The sequence below is a fragment of the Hyperolius riggenbachi genome, chromosome 1, assembly GCF_040937935.1.
Source record: "Hyperolius riggenbachi isolate aHypRig1 chromosome 1, aHypRig1.pri, whole genome shotgun sequence".
NCBI classification, from domain to species: Eukaryota; Metazoa; Chordata; class Amphibia; order Anura; family Hyperoliidae; genus Hyperolius; species Hyperolius riggenbachi.
Genome location: NC_090646.1, coordinates 624,607,010 through 624,624,231, shown reverse-complemented (window position 1 = coordinate 624,624,231; position 17,222 = coordinate 624,607,010). Strand labels below are relative to the sequence as shown.

The 17,222-nt window shown below is 47.2% G+C and overlaps 1 protein-coding gene across 1 annotated transcript in view; it reads right to left on the bottom strand.

Moving 5' to 3' along the window:
• Positions 1–17,222, bottom strand: part of LOC137529171 (complement receptor type 2-like) — a 313,982-nt gene that overhangs the window by 114,800 nt on the left and 181,960 nt on the right. The window contains exons 11-12 of the mRNA XM_068251204.1: positions 12,397–12,576; positions 3,430–3,618 (exon numbers count right to left, since the gene is read on the bottom strand). Coding sequence (XP_068107305.1) covers positions 3,430–3,618; positions 12,397–12,576 — 369 coding nt within the window. The remainder of the gene's footprint in view (positions 1–3,429; positions 3,619–12,396; positions 12,577–17,222) is intronic.

Below are 17,222 nucleotides of genomic sequence, written 5' to 3'. Positions count from 1 at the left end.
TGAAAGAGTTCACTTCCTGACTGACTTACCAAGTGCTTTGTACAAAATCGTAGCGTGCAGTGGAGCGCCGGGAGGGAAAAAAAAACGCGTAAAAAAATCGAAAATTGCTGGCATCATGATAGATGTGAACAAAGACTGATAGTGATCACTACAATCAGCTGGCGATCATAGTGATCACGCGATCAGGAGCCAATCGTGATGGCTCCTAACCACTGAGGGAAGATGTCAGCTTAATCTCCGCTTTCGGGTACGCACAATCACTTCGAGAGTGGAAACGGCAGGTAGCGTAAATCCTATGCCGCATCAGGCTTTGACAGCCACAAGTGCGGTGTAGAATTTACTAGCAGCGGTCCCCAAAAGGTTAAACCACACCACTAAGTGATCCTCGTGCTTGGCATAGTACCAGTTGCCAGAGGCGCTTGGTATAGTATCTGACCTGTTTTCGTGCTTGGCATAGTACCAGTTGCCAGAGGCGCTTGGTTTAGTACCTGACCTGTTTCCGGGACTTTTCAACAGCTCCAAGCTCGCCATCTGTAAATTCCCTTTCCCTTGGTCTGGGTGCATCATTATCACTGAGCAATATTTCTGGTATCGAGTCTACAACAGAAGTGAAGAACCGCAGAGCTCCGCCTCCTCCAAAGTTATCTCCCCAAAGTAATACTGCAGAGAATACTGTGGAAGACAAAATAACTGAGCCGTTTGTAAGGTTGTTTTGCATGAAATTTGCTGTTGAAAACAGAGGAGTGTGAAACACATTGAGAGCTCAAACTCACTAGAGCAATTTTCTAAGCGTTTAGAGAGCGATTCAAACCGCTAGCGATTTCCCTAAATGCTCAGCTAATGTGAATGGATGGGCCAAATTCCACTGGAGCGATTGTGATTACCAAATCGCAAAACGCAGGACATGCAGCATTTTTGGCGTTAGCGCTTCTACAATGTAAAGTATATGAACACTGGCGTAATCGCTCATCAAAACCTGCACAGAGCGATTTTGCTAGCGTTTTGAAATTACTGCACACTGTAAACAAATTAAATTAATTGAAAGGACCAATCAGAATTGAAAACGCTAATCGCTACACAATCGCTGGCAAAAACCTTACACTTTGTAAAACTGCTACCCAAATCACCAGAAAACGCTCATGAAATCGCTTACAAAACAATCATACAAATCGCTAGCGATTGAGATAAGCAGTGGGTTTCAGGCCTCAGCGCTGAGAGCTGGTCCCATTGCGGTCAGCCGACATATCTGGTGAGCCTGCATTTGATTCATTGCATGCTGGTGGAGGCACTGGTTGTAGGATCACTTGGCGTGTAGTTTAAAGGACTAGAGTCCAAGCTGGATCATGCTAGGTTGTGTCCCTGTTTTTTTCCTCTGAGTTATCGTCTAGCAACTCAAGGTTGGAGTGGACCCTGTTATCAGAACCTATTCTATGGGAAATAGAAGAATGTGAAACTGCATATTAAAGCGCTTATTGCTGGTTCCATTGTGATCAGCAAACATATCTGGTGAGCCTACATTCAATCTATTTTATGATGGTGGAGGCACTGGTTGTAGTGCAGCACGTCGAGGATCACTTAGTGGTGTGGTTTAAAGGGCTAGAGTCCAAGCTGGATCCCGCTATGTTGTTTCCCCATTTTTCTTTCTGAGTTACCATCTAGTGAGAAGCGAGCCAGATCAAAAATATATCTGCTGATCTCTGTGATTCAATCAGCCACTAACGTCGTTGAGCGTGAATTGAACTGTCATTTGTTTGCATTGGAAGATCTTATTGTTGCAAGATTATTCAAAAGATATTGGATTGGTGTTGTGTGGATGAATTATTTGGACTTTAATTTTGCATTTTGTTCAATACGAATAGGTGAGCGCTGCATAGGTTCAAGAAATTCTCTGCATATATTGCTTGTTTGTCAGCTGGAAAAAGCCATTATTTCCTACAATGCAACGAGGTTCACAGACAGCGAACTGTCAGGACCATGGCCTTGACATAACACTGTGGGGAGGGGGGTCAACAATATCAGCTACACAGACTCCTTGATGATCTATTCGAGAAAAGGTAAAGAGTTCTCATAGGAAAGAGGGTATCATCAGCTACTGATTGGAATGAAATTTATTCCCGGGTTAAAGTTCCTCTTAAAGCATACTGTTTTCAATCATTTGGGGTGGGGGAAGGGGGGGGTTGGGTGCTGTCAATGTCCCTGTGGAGCAAAAAGATAAAGGCAATCTGTAATACAAATAAAGAGACAGGAACAAAAACCTGGCAGATGTATTTAACCTGGCAAGGATCAATTTTCTTCCCACTATTTTATCAGTGCGAAATTGATAGTAGAACTTCAGCCTAAACAAACATACTGTCATTAAGTTACATTAGTTATGTTAATTAAAATAGATAGGTAATATAATCTCTTACCCACCCTGTTTTAAAAGAACAGGCAAATGTTTGATTTCATGAGGGCAGCCATCTTTTTGGCTGAAAGGCCGTGACAGGGAGAATGAGACACAGTTCCAACTGTCCTGTGTCCTGATCACCCTCCCAGTTGCTAGGCAACGTGAATAACAACATAGGAAATCCCATCATGCTTTGCACAGCATCAAGGGAAAAAAGTCCGGGCAGTTTTCTTTGATGGGGCGGAGCTTAGCTTTTGTAAAGCTAAAAATAAGGCTTATGTAAGAAAAACAAAGTTCTGATGCTGTGAAACTGTTAAAGAAACACCAAGCCTTTTCAGTGCTGCTGAGTAGCTTTTTAGTCTGGAGGTTCACTTTAAAGAGAAGCCGTGACCAAGAATTGAACTTCATCCCAATCAGTAGCTGATACCGCCTTTCCCATGAGAAACCTTTTCCTTTTCTCAAACGGATCATCAAGGGGCTCTGAATGGCTGATATTGTCTTGAAACCCATCCCACAGTTTGATGTCAGGACCATGGTCCTGACAGTTTCCTGTCTGTGAACCTTGTAGCATTGTTGTTATACATAATTATTGTAAAAACTAACGACTTTTTTTCATTACGTTATTTTCATTGGAGTTCCTCTTTAAAATTGATAGTTTATTGAACTTACCCAGCCCCTAGTGTGGCATTTCAGGTTTCCATTGAAAATCTTCACCACAGGTTAAATTTATGTTGATATTGTGTTGAAACCCCTCCCACAGTGTGATGTCAGGACCATGGTCCTGACAGTTTCCTGTCTGTGAACCTTGTTGCATTGTTGGAAATAACAGCTGTTTACAGCTGTTTCCAACTGCCAAAAATGCATCATCTCCTTCCACTGACATCACCTACCAGCAGTAAAAATGTCACCATATGAAATTGTCATCAGAGAGGAAAGATTTTATAATGGGCTTATACATAATTATTGTAAAAATTAAGCACTTTTGTTAATTACGTTATTTTCACTGGAGCTCCTCTTTAAAATTGATGGTTTATTGAACTTACCCAGCTCACAGTATGGCATTTCGGGTTTCCATTGAAAATCTTCACCACAGGTTAGATTTTTCTGCCCTCTTAGCCTAAATCCCTGGTCACATCCCAATGTTATGGAGTCTTTAACATCATAGGATCCATCAGGTTTTTCCCCAGATATTATCGTTCCATTCTCCAGTTTAGGCTCTGGACAGTATAATTCTGATGGGCAATAAATGAAACTGTCATCACTGTTTCATCATTTTGTTAAATAAAGTCAAATAATTTAAAACTGTCCTCAACTAATTTGCAGAAAACCAAACTACAGCCTTATGTACCAGTTCTTGGTCTGGATTTAAAACTATTCGTTTACCCATATTAAATTACACTAAAGAGATAACTGTACTTTTGCAGCCCTAGTTTAGCCACCCATGTTTAACCATTTAAGCTACCTGGACATGATTGTCACGTCCAGGCGGCTGCTATTGCACGTCGGTACACTCCAGCGTGCGAGCGCGCACGCACTCGAGGGAGCCAGTGCTGCCCCATTAGCCCGGAGATCAATGAATGGGAACATAGTTCCCATTAATTGATCTAAGTCCCTGGTAGAAAGACAGACAGCTTCTTATAAGAAACCGCCGTCTTTATAATTAAAAAAAAAAAAAGTTTCCCATCCTCCTTATGCTTCCTGGAAGCGAGAGCATTTGCTTCCAGGACTAAAAAAACTGTGGCCATCTTGTGGCCAAATAGTAAAACTACACCTACATACATTTTTTTATAAAATAAACACACATTATTACATTTAAAAATGCATTTTTTCATTAGAGAAATAATAAAAAAAAATGTAATATATATTCCTGTGAAAATGCATTTAGAAAAAAAAATAATTCTTAGCAAAATATACCAATGAAAGCCTAATTGGTGGCGGAAAAAAACAAGATATAGATCAATTAATTGTAATAATTAGTGATAAAGTTATTGGCGAATGAATGGAAGGTGAAAATTGTTCTGATGCATAAGGTGAAAAATACCCGCAGGCTGAAATGGTTCATCTAGGTTTGTAAATTGGACTATAGGATTGTACTTTTCACAATTAATATACTAACAGTTCCTCTCTGGCTTATCTCAAGCTGCATCCAGTATCTCCATACTGCAAGGATCGTGGAAGTTTCTTCCCCAGCACACGGCACACCACCTGACATATCCCAGCTCCTCCTACTGAGAGATTAATAGTTTGTGGCCAGCACTGCTGTATGTACATCTTATTGCCCTGTTTGCAATAAGAATCTATTTCTGGCTGCTGTTTTTTAAGCAAACCTGTGAGGTTTGCATAGGCTTAATTTAGATGCCATATTTTTTCGACCATAAGACCGATCCTCCTGACCATAGGATGCACCTAAATTTAGAGGACAAACGTTGGGGAAAAATATACTAAACATGGTGTGATCATGGTGCAGGTGGAGTCTTGTGGATCTTCTCCCTCCTCGCAATTATTATGTCACCCTTGTACATCATGTCCCCCAGTACCTCGTGTCCCCACTGTGTCCTCCACTGTGTTGGTGTCCCCTTCTCTGTCCGCTTCCTGTTTCCTCCTGTGTCATCTTCTGTCCTCCTGTTTCCTCCACTGTCCTCCTGTGTTCTTCTCTATCCCCCTGTGTCCTCCTCTGTCCTCTTGTGTCCCTCTGTTTTCTCTACTGTCCCTCTGTGTCCTCCTCTAGCTCTATGTATCCCTCTCTGCCTTCCAGACATGTAGAGCCAGCACATACCTGCAGAGGTCTGCTGCCTGCCTCCAGTCACTGCTATTGGCAACTGACCAGGCTGACCAGGCTGAGGAAGGCATCAGGCAGGCTGTGGGTTGGGCAGACTGTGGCTCCCATGGAGAGCTGAAGGAAAGAGGCTCCTGACATGGCTGCTGTTGAGCAGTGTGCAGACCTTTCAATCACAGCTGCCCGCTTAGTTACTGGTGTTGATGGCCTCATTGGCGGGACCATGGCACCGTCATTGGGCCAAACACTGAACAAGCGAGTTCAGTGATTGGCTCAATGATGGCACCGTAGTCTGCCCATGAGACCATCAACACCAGTAACTAAGCGGGCAGCTGTGACTCAAAGGTCTGAACACCGCTCAGCAGCAGCCATGTTGGGAGCCTCTCTCCCAGAGCTCTCTGTGGAATCTGCAGCCTGCCCAATCCACAGCCTGCCTGATGCATCCCTCAGCCTGGTCAGCTGTCAAGTTACAATGGCAGTGACTGATGGCAGCAGACCTCTGCAGGTATGCACAGATCACGATGTTGGGTGGCCAGTGGTCTGAATTATTGTATTCAGACCATAAGACTTTTAGAGGAGAAAAAGTGCATGTTTTGGTCTGAAAAATATGGTACTTTACTTGGTAGGAGGAACCTTTTGGATCGTAAAGAATCTTACCTCGTTCTCCTCAGCCAGACAAATCCACTGACGAGACCTCCGGGACACTGCAGAGTGCGCCTGCACAGTAGCACAGGCGTACGTACAAAAAGGGCGCCTGGACAAAAAGGGCGCGGGGTGTAAACTCTAAATAATAATTAATCATTAATAGGGTTTATAAATATAGTGTGCTATATTTCGTTTACAAATAATGTTTAACAAAATTATAAATCATTAAATAATGTTTATGAAATCGGAAATTGTGAAAACGTTAATCTTCCCTGTTTCAAAAGTTAAACTTATAATTACGTTTATAAAAAAAACAATAATATATGTTTAATTGTTATAATTGTATATTATTGTGAATAACAGTCATTTATGGTTTGTTCTTATAATAAAATCTGAAAATATTGTTTATAAAGATGATATAAATATAACTACGTTCGTAATAAGTGTTGTAATACATTAGTAATTATTACTAAAATTTTACTAAAACTATACCTAAGCCTACTCTTACACAGAACCCTACCTGTACCTATCCCTAACCCCTAGACTCCCCTGTTGGTGCCTAAACCTAAGACCCCCCTGTTGGTGCCTAAACCTAAGACCCCCCCTGTTGGTGCCTAAGTAACCCTCCCTGTACCTACCCCTAACCCCTAGACCCCCCTGTTGGTGCCTAAACCTAAGACCCCCCTGTTGGTGCCTAAACCTAAGACCCCCCTGTTGGTGCCTAAACCTAAGACCCCCCTGTTGGTGCCTAAACCTAAGACCCCCCTGTTGGTGCCTAAACCTAAGACCCCCCTGTTGGTGCCTAAACCTAAGACCCCCCTGTTGGTGCCTAAGTAACCCTCCCTGTACCTACCCCTAACCCCTAGACCCCCCTCTTGGTGCCTAAACCTAAGACCCCCCTGTTAATGCCTAAACCTAAGACCCCCCTGTTAATGCCTAAACCTAAGACCCCCCTGTTGGTGCCTAAACCTAAGACCCCCCTGTTGGTGCCTAAACCTAAGACCCCCCTGTTGGTGCCTAAACCTAAGACCCCCCTGTTGGTGCCTAAGTAACCCTCCCTGTACCTACCCCTAACCCCTAGACCCCCCTCTTGGTGCCTAAACCTAAGACCCCCCTGTTAATGCCTAAACCTAAGACCCCCCTGTTAATGCCTAAACCTAAGACCCCCCTGTTGGTGCCTAAACCTAAGACCCCCCTGTTAATGCCTAAACCTAAGACCCCCCTGTTGGTGCCTAAACCTAAGACCCCCCTGTTAATGCCTAAACCTAAGACCCCCCTGTTGGTGCCTAAACCTAAGACACCCCTGTTGGTGCCTAAACCTAAGACCCCCCTGTTGGTGCCTAAACCTAAGACCCCCCTGTTGGTGCCTAAACCTAAGACCCCCCTTTATTATGTGGATAATTATGTTTTACTAATTGTGGATTAAAAAAATATTTTGCAATTTACGTTACGTACTGATCGCTTTATTTTGTGAATAATAATGTTTTACAAACAGTAAGGGATAAAACTTTAAATAATGTTTTAATTATTTAAATAAGATAAATATGTTTAGTATTTTCATAAACGTTATTCGGCACGGGTGCATTTTATAAACGTAAATCACCACAAGTTCAGTTATAAATCATTAAACAGCTCCGGGCGCCGTTTGTAAACTTTATTTAGCTCCTGGCGCCGTTTATAAACTTTATTTAGCTCCGGCGCCCTTTTTTCCTACCCGGCGCCCATTAAACGCTATTTATTATGGGAGTGAATGGCGGCGCCCTTTTTGTCCACTAGCGGCATGCGCCCTTTTTTCCCAGCTCCGTAGCACAGACCCGCTCAGGCTCCAGTGGAAAAAGCTGAGCCCGATCGGGAACATGCTACTGCGTAGGCAGCTCGCACATGCACAGTAGCACAGGCCCGATCCAACCTGTTTTTTTCCAAAGAAAGCTGAGCAGGTCCAAGCTCTATTTTGAAGGTGCTAGAAAAGGCCTGCAGAGGAGGACGGGGGAAGCCTCTTTAGGATCCAGAGGCTTCCCCCTTCTGAGGTGAGTACCCCTTAGGAACACTTTTTTCCCCTTCAGGTACACTTTTACTAGTTATTCTACCTTAGCAGCACAGAGGAGATGGGCCAGATCAGCTCTGTGTTCTCAGTAAAAGACTGGCTGGTGCTGCCAACCACTTCCTCCTTGACTACCTCTTGCGGGTGGTAATGGGATGGGGATGGAGTTTGGATAGTGATGCAGACAGTGGATCGCACAATCTGTGTGTGTTGCCAAGGCAGATGATGTACAAAGTCAAAGAGCAATCTCGTCCTGTGCCAACATCAGTGGCTTGTCTAGGCAAGAAGACAGTGCCCATGGCAAAAACTAAAATTGCGCCATTCTCTCCCCCCCCCCCCCCCCCCCCACACACACACACACACCTACAATCAACAGCATCCTGTCTAACCTTTCTGAGTAGGGTAACCCCTTCACTCAATCAGAACACATACACACACACAAATACCAGAATGTAACAGTCACTGAATAAATTAGGCTATCATGCTCATCCTACACCACAGACCCTAAACAAGCATGCAGCAGATCAAATGTCTATGACAAATCTGACAAGGTTAGCTGCATGCCTGTTTCCGGGGTGTGATTTAGACCCCACTGACCAGAAAGGTCTGCCAGGCAACTGGTATTGTTTAAAAGGAAATAAATATGGCAGCCACTCTCATATGAATGAAAACAATGAACCATTTGCAGTGATGATTATAACATAACAAAAGCCTGACTACCTATCACATATCTGTAGGTAGATACTGAGCTAGAAATAAAGTGCATTTTGACATTTGAAATAGACTGTATACAAGAGCTGGCCACAGATATGCCAGTAGGGTAATGGTTAAAGTGCAGAGAATGTCATAAATAAAAGTGAGTAAACACAGCACTCTGAGATGAGGCTGAGGAATGTGTGAATGACAGAGAGGGGAATGAATGGGAGATCCTGTAACCTCCAGACCAGAAGCATCTGCCGCTATCCCAGGGGACTGAGACATGATCTGTGGTAGGGGGAGCACAGAAGGGGGGGCCGCCAGGACAGGGAAAGAGGGAAAAGTTCAGAGCCCAACTTTCAATAGCTTCTAATGTAGATATATGACAAAGACTGACACGGCCAGACTGCTGAGTGATTGTTACTCCCTTAAAGGGAAGGTTCAGGGAGGGTGGGTAAAAAATCAAAATCAATTTCCACTTACCTGGGGCTTCCTCCAGCCCGTGGCAGGCAGGAGGTGCCCTCGCCGCCGCTCCGCAGGTTCCCGGTGGTCTCCGGTGGCGCGCCCGACCTGGCCAGGCCAGCTGCCAGGTCGGGCTCTTCTGCGCTCCAAGTCCTGGTACTTCTGCGTCCCACGCCGGCGCTCTGACGTCATCGGACGTCCTCCGGGCTCTACTGCGCATGCGCAGTAGTTCTGTGCATGCGCAATAGAGCCCGGAGGACGTCCGATGACGTCAGAGCGCCGGCGTGGGACGCAGAAGTACCAGGACTTGGAGCGCAGAAGAGCCCGACCTGGCAGCCGGCCTGGCCAGGTCGGGCGCGCCACCGGAGACCACCGGGAGCCTGCGGAGCGGCGGCGAGGGCACCTCCTGCCTGCCACGGGCTGGAGGAAGCCCCAGGTAAGTGGAAATTGATTTTGATTTTTTACCCACCCTCCCTGAACCTTCCCTTTAAACTCAGGAATTCTGCCAGCAGTACTGTACCCCCTCCCTGTTGTTTGAAGAGGGACTGCGCCTGGGGCACGTGCCATGTGTGCACGCTTACAGATACGTGTCTGGCCAACATACAAACATATAGCAGATAGGGTCTGCACAGCCACAACAGATTATTAAAGCATAACTTTGATCCAAAGAACCCATCTGTAGCACAGACAACCATTTCGGGATGCGACTATTTCATTTGTCACTGTGAATTACAGCAGTTTGGACTGTTTACAGACACCTGTTCAGGCAAAAATTAGGCAAAAAATGGTTTATGTACACAAAGGAGAAAACACTGCTCACCAGAGCGATTTCCCTTAAAATGTACCTGAGATGAAAGGGAGGAAAGGATTTTTACTGACCTGGGGGCGGGGCTTCCTCCAGCTTCCTACACCCATGCCATACTGAACACAATCTAGTTGTAAGAAGGATTGGTACTATATGGGCTCAAGTTTATTTGATCAGGGGCCTGATGAAGTGAAAGTTGCCATGCGCAGGGAGCTCACAACAATTTTACCATTACTAGGGCAGGGGGCGCCGGCCATTAACCCATTAGCAACATGTGCGTTACCAGGACAACGCACGCATTTACTTTGGTAACACGCATTGCCATAGCAGCATGCACTTTACCCTGGTAACGCGTGTGGCGCTAATAGGTTGACAGCTGGTGCCACTCTGCCCTAGTAACGGTTAAAGGGGAACTTCAGCCTAAACAAACATACTGTCATTAACCTCCTTGGCGATATGGACGAGCTCAGCTCGTCCATGACCGCCGGAGGGCGCCGCTCAATTTTTTTTCTTAAAACACGCAGCAAGCACTTTGCTTGCTGCGTGTTGATGACGATCGCCGCCACTCGCCGCCGATGCGCCGCTACCCACCGCGTAATGCCCCCCGCCGAGACCCCTGCGCAGCCTGGCCAATCAGTGCCAGACAGGGCTGAGGGGTGGATCAGGACTCCGTCTAACGTCACGACGTCGATGACGTCATCGCGATCATCGTCATGGCGACGGGGAAGCCTTCAAGGAAATCCCGTTCAGAATGGGATTTCCTTACGTGAGTAAGGATCGAGGGGTAAGGGCGGACGCCGCAGGGAGGGGGGCATCATGTAGCTAGCGCTAGGCTAGCTACATGATTTAAAAAAAAATATTTTAAAAAAACTGCTGCGCCACCACCCTGGCGCAGTTAATAGAACGCCAGGGTTAAATAGGAGACACCGAGAGCCCAATATAGTGTAGTATGTATTGGAAACCGTGGATAAATGTAAGTGTAAGATGAATATACTCACAAACATGGGTTACCTCTTAGGCAACCACTGTAGATGCAGGTGAGGAGATTAGACCTGTCCTCACTCAGGATTAAGATGTCGCTCTCTGTAGATCAGGAAAGTAGGGGTAGGTCACCCCTCCACCAGGGGTGGACACAGTATTATCGTAAGAGAACAGAGGCGCCAGCAGGATAAAAGGTAATTAAAATTTTAAAATTTGCTGGGAGGCAGTGTTGGACTTACCTCCGGAAAGCAGACTCAAAATACTGTCTGAATTAAACAAATAAATTTATTATTGGTACCCCAAAAGATGCAACGCGTTTCGCAGGCACAGCCCGCTTCATCAGGCAATAAGATAGGGGACAAACAGTAGCTCGTCAGTAGCACGAATGGCACCTCTGGGTACGAATAATAAATTTATTTGTTTAATTCAGACAGTATTTTGAGTCTGCTTTCCGGAGGTAAGTCCACCACTGCCTCCCAGCAAATTTTAAAATTTTTATTACCTTTTATCCTGCTGGCGCCTCTGTTCTCTTACGATAGAACGCCAGGGTGGTTAAGTTACATTAGTTATGTTAATTAAAATAGATAGGTAATATAATCTCTTACCCACCCCATTTTAAAAGAACAGGCAAATGTTTATGATTTCATGGGGCAGCCATCTTTTTCATGGGGGCAGCCATCTTTTTGGTTGAAAGGAGGTGACAGTGAGCATAAGACACAGTTCCAACTGTCCTGTGTACTAATCACCCCTCTCAGCTGCGCGCGTTCAAATCTCAAATTCAAATTTAAGGGAAAAAAATTGCACCAAAACAGCAGAACGAGAAGAACAACATCAGAAATCCCATCATGCTTTGCACAGCATCTGGGGGAAAATGCCCGGGCAGTTTTCTTCTGTGCAACTAAAAATGAGGCTTGGATAAGAAAAACAAAGTTCTGATGCTGTGGAACTGTTAAAGAAACACCAAGCCTTTTCAGTGCTGCTGAGTAGATTTTTAGTCTGGAGGTTCACTTTAAACTGGTGTGCAGTCCCTGCGCACAGCAGTTTTACTAGGGTTTTCTGCATCAGGCCCCATGTTGCATGAGACTTTAGATACCCTTTAGTTACTTGAGAATAACTCATGAATACTGAAAAAAAAATACATAATTATTTTTTTCCAATAATTTTAAAGGAAACCAGAGATATTTCATGTAGCAGCTTTTATACTTACCTGGGGCTTCCTCCAATCCCCTGCTGGCCATGGGCTCTATCACTGTCCTCCTGGGCCCCTATGTTCCTCCATTGTGTCCCCTGGTATATTTCCCAGGCATACTTCACCACGCATGCACTGCCCCGGCTGAACGTGTGCCCTTGTTCTGCTCCCGTGACCTGGGGTGTATTAACAGGAGCGCAACAGGGGCGTGAGGCCAGGCCGTGCATGCGCGGTGTACCAAAAATGCAGCGACTGGGGAATATACCGGGGGACACAGCGGAGGGTACCAGGAGAACGGTGATAGAACCCATCATGGGGCTCGAGGAAGGCCCAGGTAAGTATAAAAGCTGCTACATGAAACATCTCTGGTAGGTTTTAAGAATAAGTTACCCTACTTAACATGTAGAATACTTACTTATACACTTGGGTGGTGGAGGATGCCATGTACTCTGTATAGTGCAGCGTATAGTGTCAGATCCATTCATTGTAAAGCCTTTGTTACATTCGAATTCCACCACGGCATCTAATCCGTATGGACCACTAAATCCGGAATGCCTTTTTGAGTTTGGGACATTTGGTGGAGGACAATCAACAACTATAAGAAATAAAAAACACCAATTACCACTGCTAAGCACTGAAAAAATGTAAATGAATACATTGAATATTATTTTATTATTTCGTATTTATATAGCGCCAACATCTTCTGCAGCGCTGTACAGAGTATATTGTTTTGTCACTAACTGTCCCTCAGAGGAGCTCACAACCTAATTCCCTACCATAGTCCTATGTCTATGTATGTATTGTGTAGTGTATGTGTTGCAGTCTAGGGCCAATTTAGGGGAAGCCAATTAACCTATCCGTATGTTTTTGGGGTGTGGGAGGAAACCGGAGTGCCCGGAGGAAACCCAAACAGACACGGGGAGAACATACAATTTACTTGCAGACGTTGACCTGGCTGGGATTCAAACCAGGGACCCAGTGCTGCAAGGCAAGAGCACTAACCACTACGCCACCGTGTTGCCCACTACGCCACCGTGCTGCCCATATAATATCTATGTATATATACTGTATGTATATATATATATGCATATGCTGAATATATATTATTACTGGTTTGCAATTAAATAACCTGACCAATAACAATACAAAACAAGAACAATATTTACTAAGCTTCACTTTCGGAGAGAATCATCCAGTAACCCTAGCCTGGGTGTTTTTTTTTTTTTTTTATTGAACACTAATGAAATGAGCATACATGTAAAAAAGGTGCCTGGGAAAGAAAAGGGCACGGAGATCAGTGGTGCTCGGATACCCCTTTTTATTATTCGAGTTAGGTCGAATTCGAATAGTAAATTATTCGAGTTCAGTCGAATATTCGAGTCGAATATTTTTTACTATTCGATTCGACCTCGAAATTCGAGCTCACTATTCGAGTCGGTATTTGAGCTCATTATTCGAGCTGACTATTCGAATTGGCCTTAAATAGCTTCCAACACTTGTTTTGGGGGTGAATGATGCAAGAAACATTTTTTTTTCCAAGTAACAACAGCAAGTGATTATGTGGGGATGTTCCTTTAAAAAAAAAAAGGTGGAAAGAGAAGTTGTGTCCAAAATTCTGTTCAGTACTGTATCTCCTCCTCCTCCTTCTTCTTCTTCTTCTTTTTCTATATCTTCTTCTTCTTCTTCTATATCATCTTCTTCTTCTTCACTTATTTCACTTCTATATATTTTTTTTTTAAAGAAATGCAGCTATTTTTGAGCGTAATAAATAGCTGGTGGCGCATGGTGGAAGCGCCATTGTATGTGCTCCCTGGCAGTGGAAACACACAGACAGCAGGAGGTAAATTCAGCAGCAGCAGCAGGAGGAGGATGATTGTGTGGCAGCAGGCAATCAATGAGGCAGGCAGCAAGACATAATAGGCTGTGGTACCTAGCGGTGGCACCAGCCCATAAATACACAACAGGAGGTCCCAGACAGCGGTCGTGCAGCCCACATCGTGTCCAATACACAACTGGGACAACACAGTTTTCAACAACAGTTTTTACAGCAAATTACACAGATATAGCTATTGTTGGACGTAATAGCTGGTGGCAGAGTGGCAGCAGAAGGTAAATCTGTGTACCCTGGCAGTGGGAAACACAGACCTACAGCAGCAGCAGCAGGAGGAATGGAGGAGTAGTGTGAGTGTGGTAGCAGGTAGGCAGCGTGACATAATAGCCCTGGTACCTAGCGGTGATACCAGGGCTGTAAATAAACACAACAGGAGGTCCCAGACAGCGGTCGTGCAGCCCACATCGTGTCCAATACACAACTGGGACAACACAGTTTTCAACCCGGGCACCTCAGAAAAATTAAACCTTTTTTTTTTATTGTTTTTTTTTTTAAGGCAAATTTAACAGATAGCTATTGTTGGACGTAATAGCTGGTGGCAGAGTGGCAGCAGAAGGTAAATCTGTGTACCCTGGCAGTGGGAAACACAGACAGACAGCAGAAGGGCAGTACACAGCAGCCCACTGTAGGTGTAAAATGTGTGGCTACAGGCGACGTAATAGTCAAACTGAACCAGGCTGGCTTAGTAGTGAGCAGGAGCCAGGAGGTGGTAAAGGGTGGTAAGGCATATTAAGTTAACGATGGTTCTGGCAGCCAGTTCATGTCCCCCTCTCGCCGACAACAGGGGCCAGGAACTCGCCTTCCACCCACGCACGCCTGGTTCATCTTGAGAAACGTCAGTCTGTCCACAGACTTGTGAGACAGACGTGAGCGTTTCTCGGTGACCACGCCACCAGCTGCACTGAAGCAGCGCTCGGACAGCACGCTGGAAGGGGGACAGGACAGCACTTCCAGGGCGTACTGCGCCAGCTCGCTCCAGATCTCCAGGCGCTTGACCCAATACTCCATGGGATCAACAGGGGCATCGCTGTCAAGCCCGCTGTAGGACCCCATGTAGTCAGCCACCATGCGGGTCAGGCGCTGGCTGTGACCGGAGGAGGATGCTGCTGCATGCACCTCCTCTCTAGTCACTGCTGGAGCCTCTACAGTCCTGTAGAGCTCGTTGCTGAGAGACAGCAGGTCTGTGGGGCGCTTGCTGCTGGATGCAGGCACCTGCTGCTGCCTCTGTACTGGCTGGACAGTGGGGGTGGAAGGCTGGGGGAAGGCTTCCTCCAAGCGCTCAACAAGGGCCTGCTGCAAGCTCCTTATTTGTTGCGCTGGCTCTCCTCCTGTAGGAGGCAGGAACTGGCTCAACTTCCCCTTGAGGCGCGGGTCCAACATCATGCTGATCCAGATGTCCTCACTCTGCTTCATCTGGATCACCCTGGGGTCCCTGCGCAGGCACCTCAGCATGTGCGCTGCCATTGGGAAGAGGCGGGCCACGTGTGCTGGCACATCAATGGCAGTGCTGTCCTCATCCTCCTCCTCTGCCGCCTCATCCTCTCTCCACCCCCGCACCAACTCAGCTGCACTGTGCTGATCCCCCTCATCAGCAGCAAGGTCAGGAACCTCCACCAAGTCCTCCTCCTCCTCCTCCTCAGAGGTGGACTGTGCAGCTGCATGCCGCTCCTGCTGGTCCAAGGCTGCCGCTCCCTGTTCCAGCAAAGCATCGAGGGCCCTGTTCAGCAGACAAACCAAGGGCATCCACTCGCACACCATAGCATGGTCCCTGCTCACCATGTTGGTGGCCTGCAGAAAGGGAGCCAGCACTAAGCACACCTGCTGCATGTGCCCCCAGTCGTCATCGGGGACGATGGACGGGATGTTGCTGGTCTTGTCCCTTTTCTGAGCGGCGGACACAGTGGCCAGGGCAAGGTACTGGTTGACAGCGTGCTTCTGTTCAACCAGACGCTCCAACATCGCCAGGGTGGAGTTCCAGCGAGTTGGAACGTCAAGGATCAGCCGATGGCGTGGCAGCTCCAGCTCCTTTTGCACGTCTTCCAGGCTCGCAGAGGCTGCAGGCGAGCGCCGGAAGTGACGCACAACATTCCTTGCCGTTTCCAGCAGTTCGCCCATCCCCTGGTAGGTGTGCAAGAACTTCTGCACCCAGGTTCAGCACGTGGGCAAGACAGGGGATGTGGGTCAGGTTTCCCCTGTCGATTGAGGCAACCAGATTGGCCCCATTGTCGGCCACCACCTCTCCGACTCTGAGGCCTCTGGGGGTCAGCTAAATCCTCTCCTGCTCCTGGAGTTTGGCCAACACATGGGTTGCCATCAGTTTGGTCTTCCCAAGGCTGACCAACTGCAGCAGCGCTTGGCAGTGGCGTGGCTTCACGCTGCTGCTGAGGCGTAGGGTTTGGCCAGGTGTGCCGGAGGATGGCAGAGGATTGGAGGAACCTGCTGCAGTTCTCCTGACCCTGCAGGGTGGCACCACCCACTGTGTTGCTGCTGCTGCTGTGCCCGCTGCTGCTCTCCCATCCTCACCCCCTTCCACCAAGCTGACCCAGTGGACAGTGAAGGACAGGTAGCGGCCTGTCCCGAAGCGGCTGCTCCAGGAGTCCATGATGACATGGACCCTTTCACCAACCGCGTGCTCCAGCCCTCGCTCCACATTGGCCATCACAAAGCGGTGCAGTGTAGGCATGACCTGGCGGGCGAAGAAGTGTCTGCTGGGGAGCTGCCAGTCTGGGGCTGCACAAGCAAGCAGCGCACGCATGTCGCTCCCCTCCTGCACGAGCGTGTACGGCAGGAGTTGGGAGCACATGGCCCGTGCCAGCAAGCCGTTCAGCTGCCGCACGCGACGGCTGCTGGGAGGCATAGCCCTAACCACCCCCTGGAAGAACTCGCTCATAAGGCTCTGGCGTCGCCTTTTGCTAGCACGGGAATCAGCGGATACAGCAGAGGAGGCCACTGAGGACTGGCTGCCAGAACAGGCCTCAGTGTCGGCGGCAGGAGTTGCAGAGGGGGGGAGGAGCAGTGTGTTTCCGCACTCCTGCTGGTGGTGCTGGAGGAGCAGGAGGGCGGGTGGCTGCTGTTGCTGCTGCTGCTGCTGAAGGCTGTGCTGTGATGGGTGTGGTGCCACTGCCAGCACCAGATGCCTTCAGCCTCTGGAACATCTCATGCTGGTGGTAATGTTTAGCAGCAAGATGGTTGATAAGAGAGCTGGTGCTGAACTTTAAGGGGTCTGCACCTCTGCTCAACTTCCGCTGACAGTGGTTGCAAGTGGCGTACTTGCTGTAAACTGTGGGCCTGGTGAAAAATTGCCAGATTGGTGACAAGAAAAACCCCCTACGGCCTGGAGCCGCTGCTGC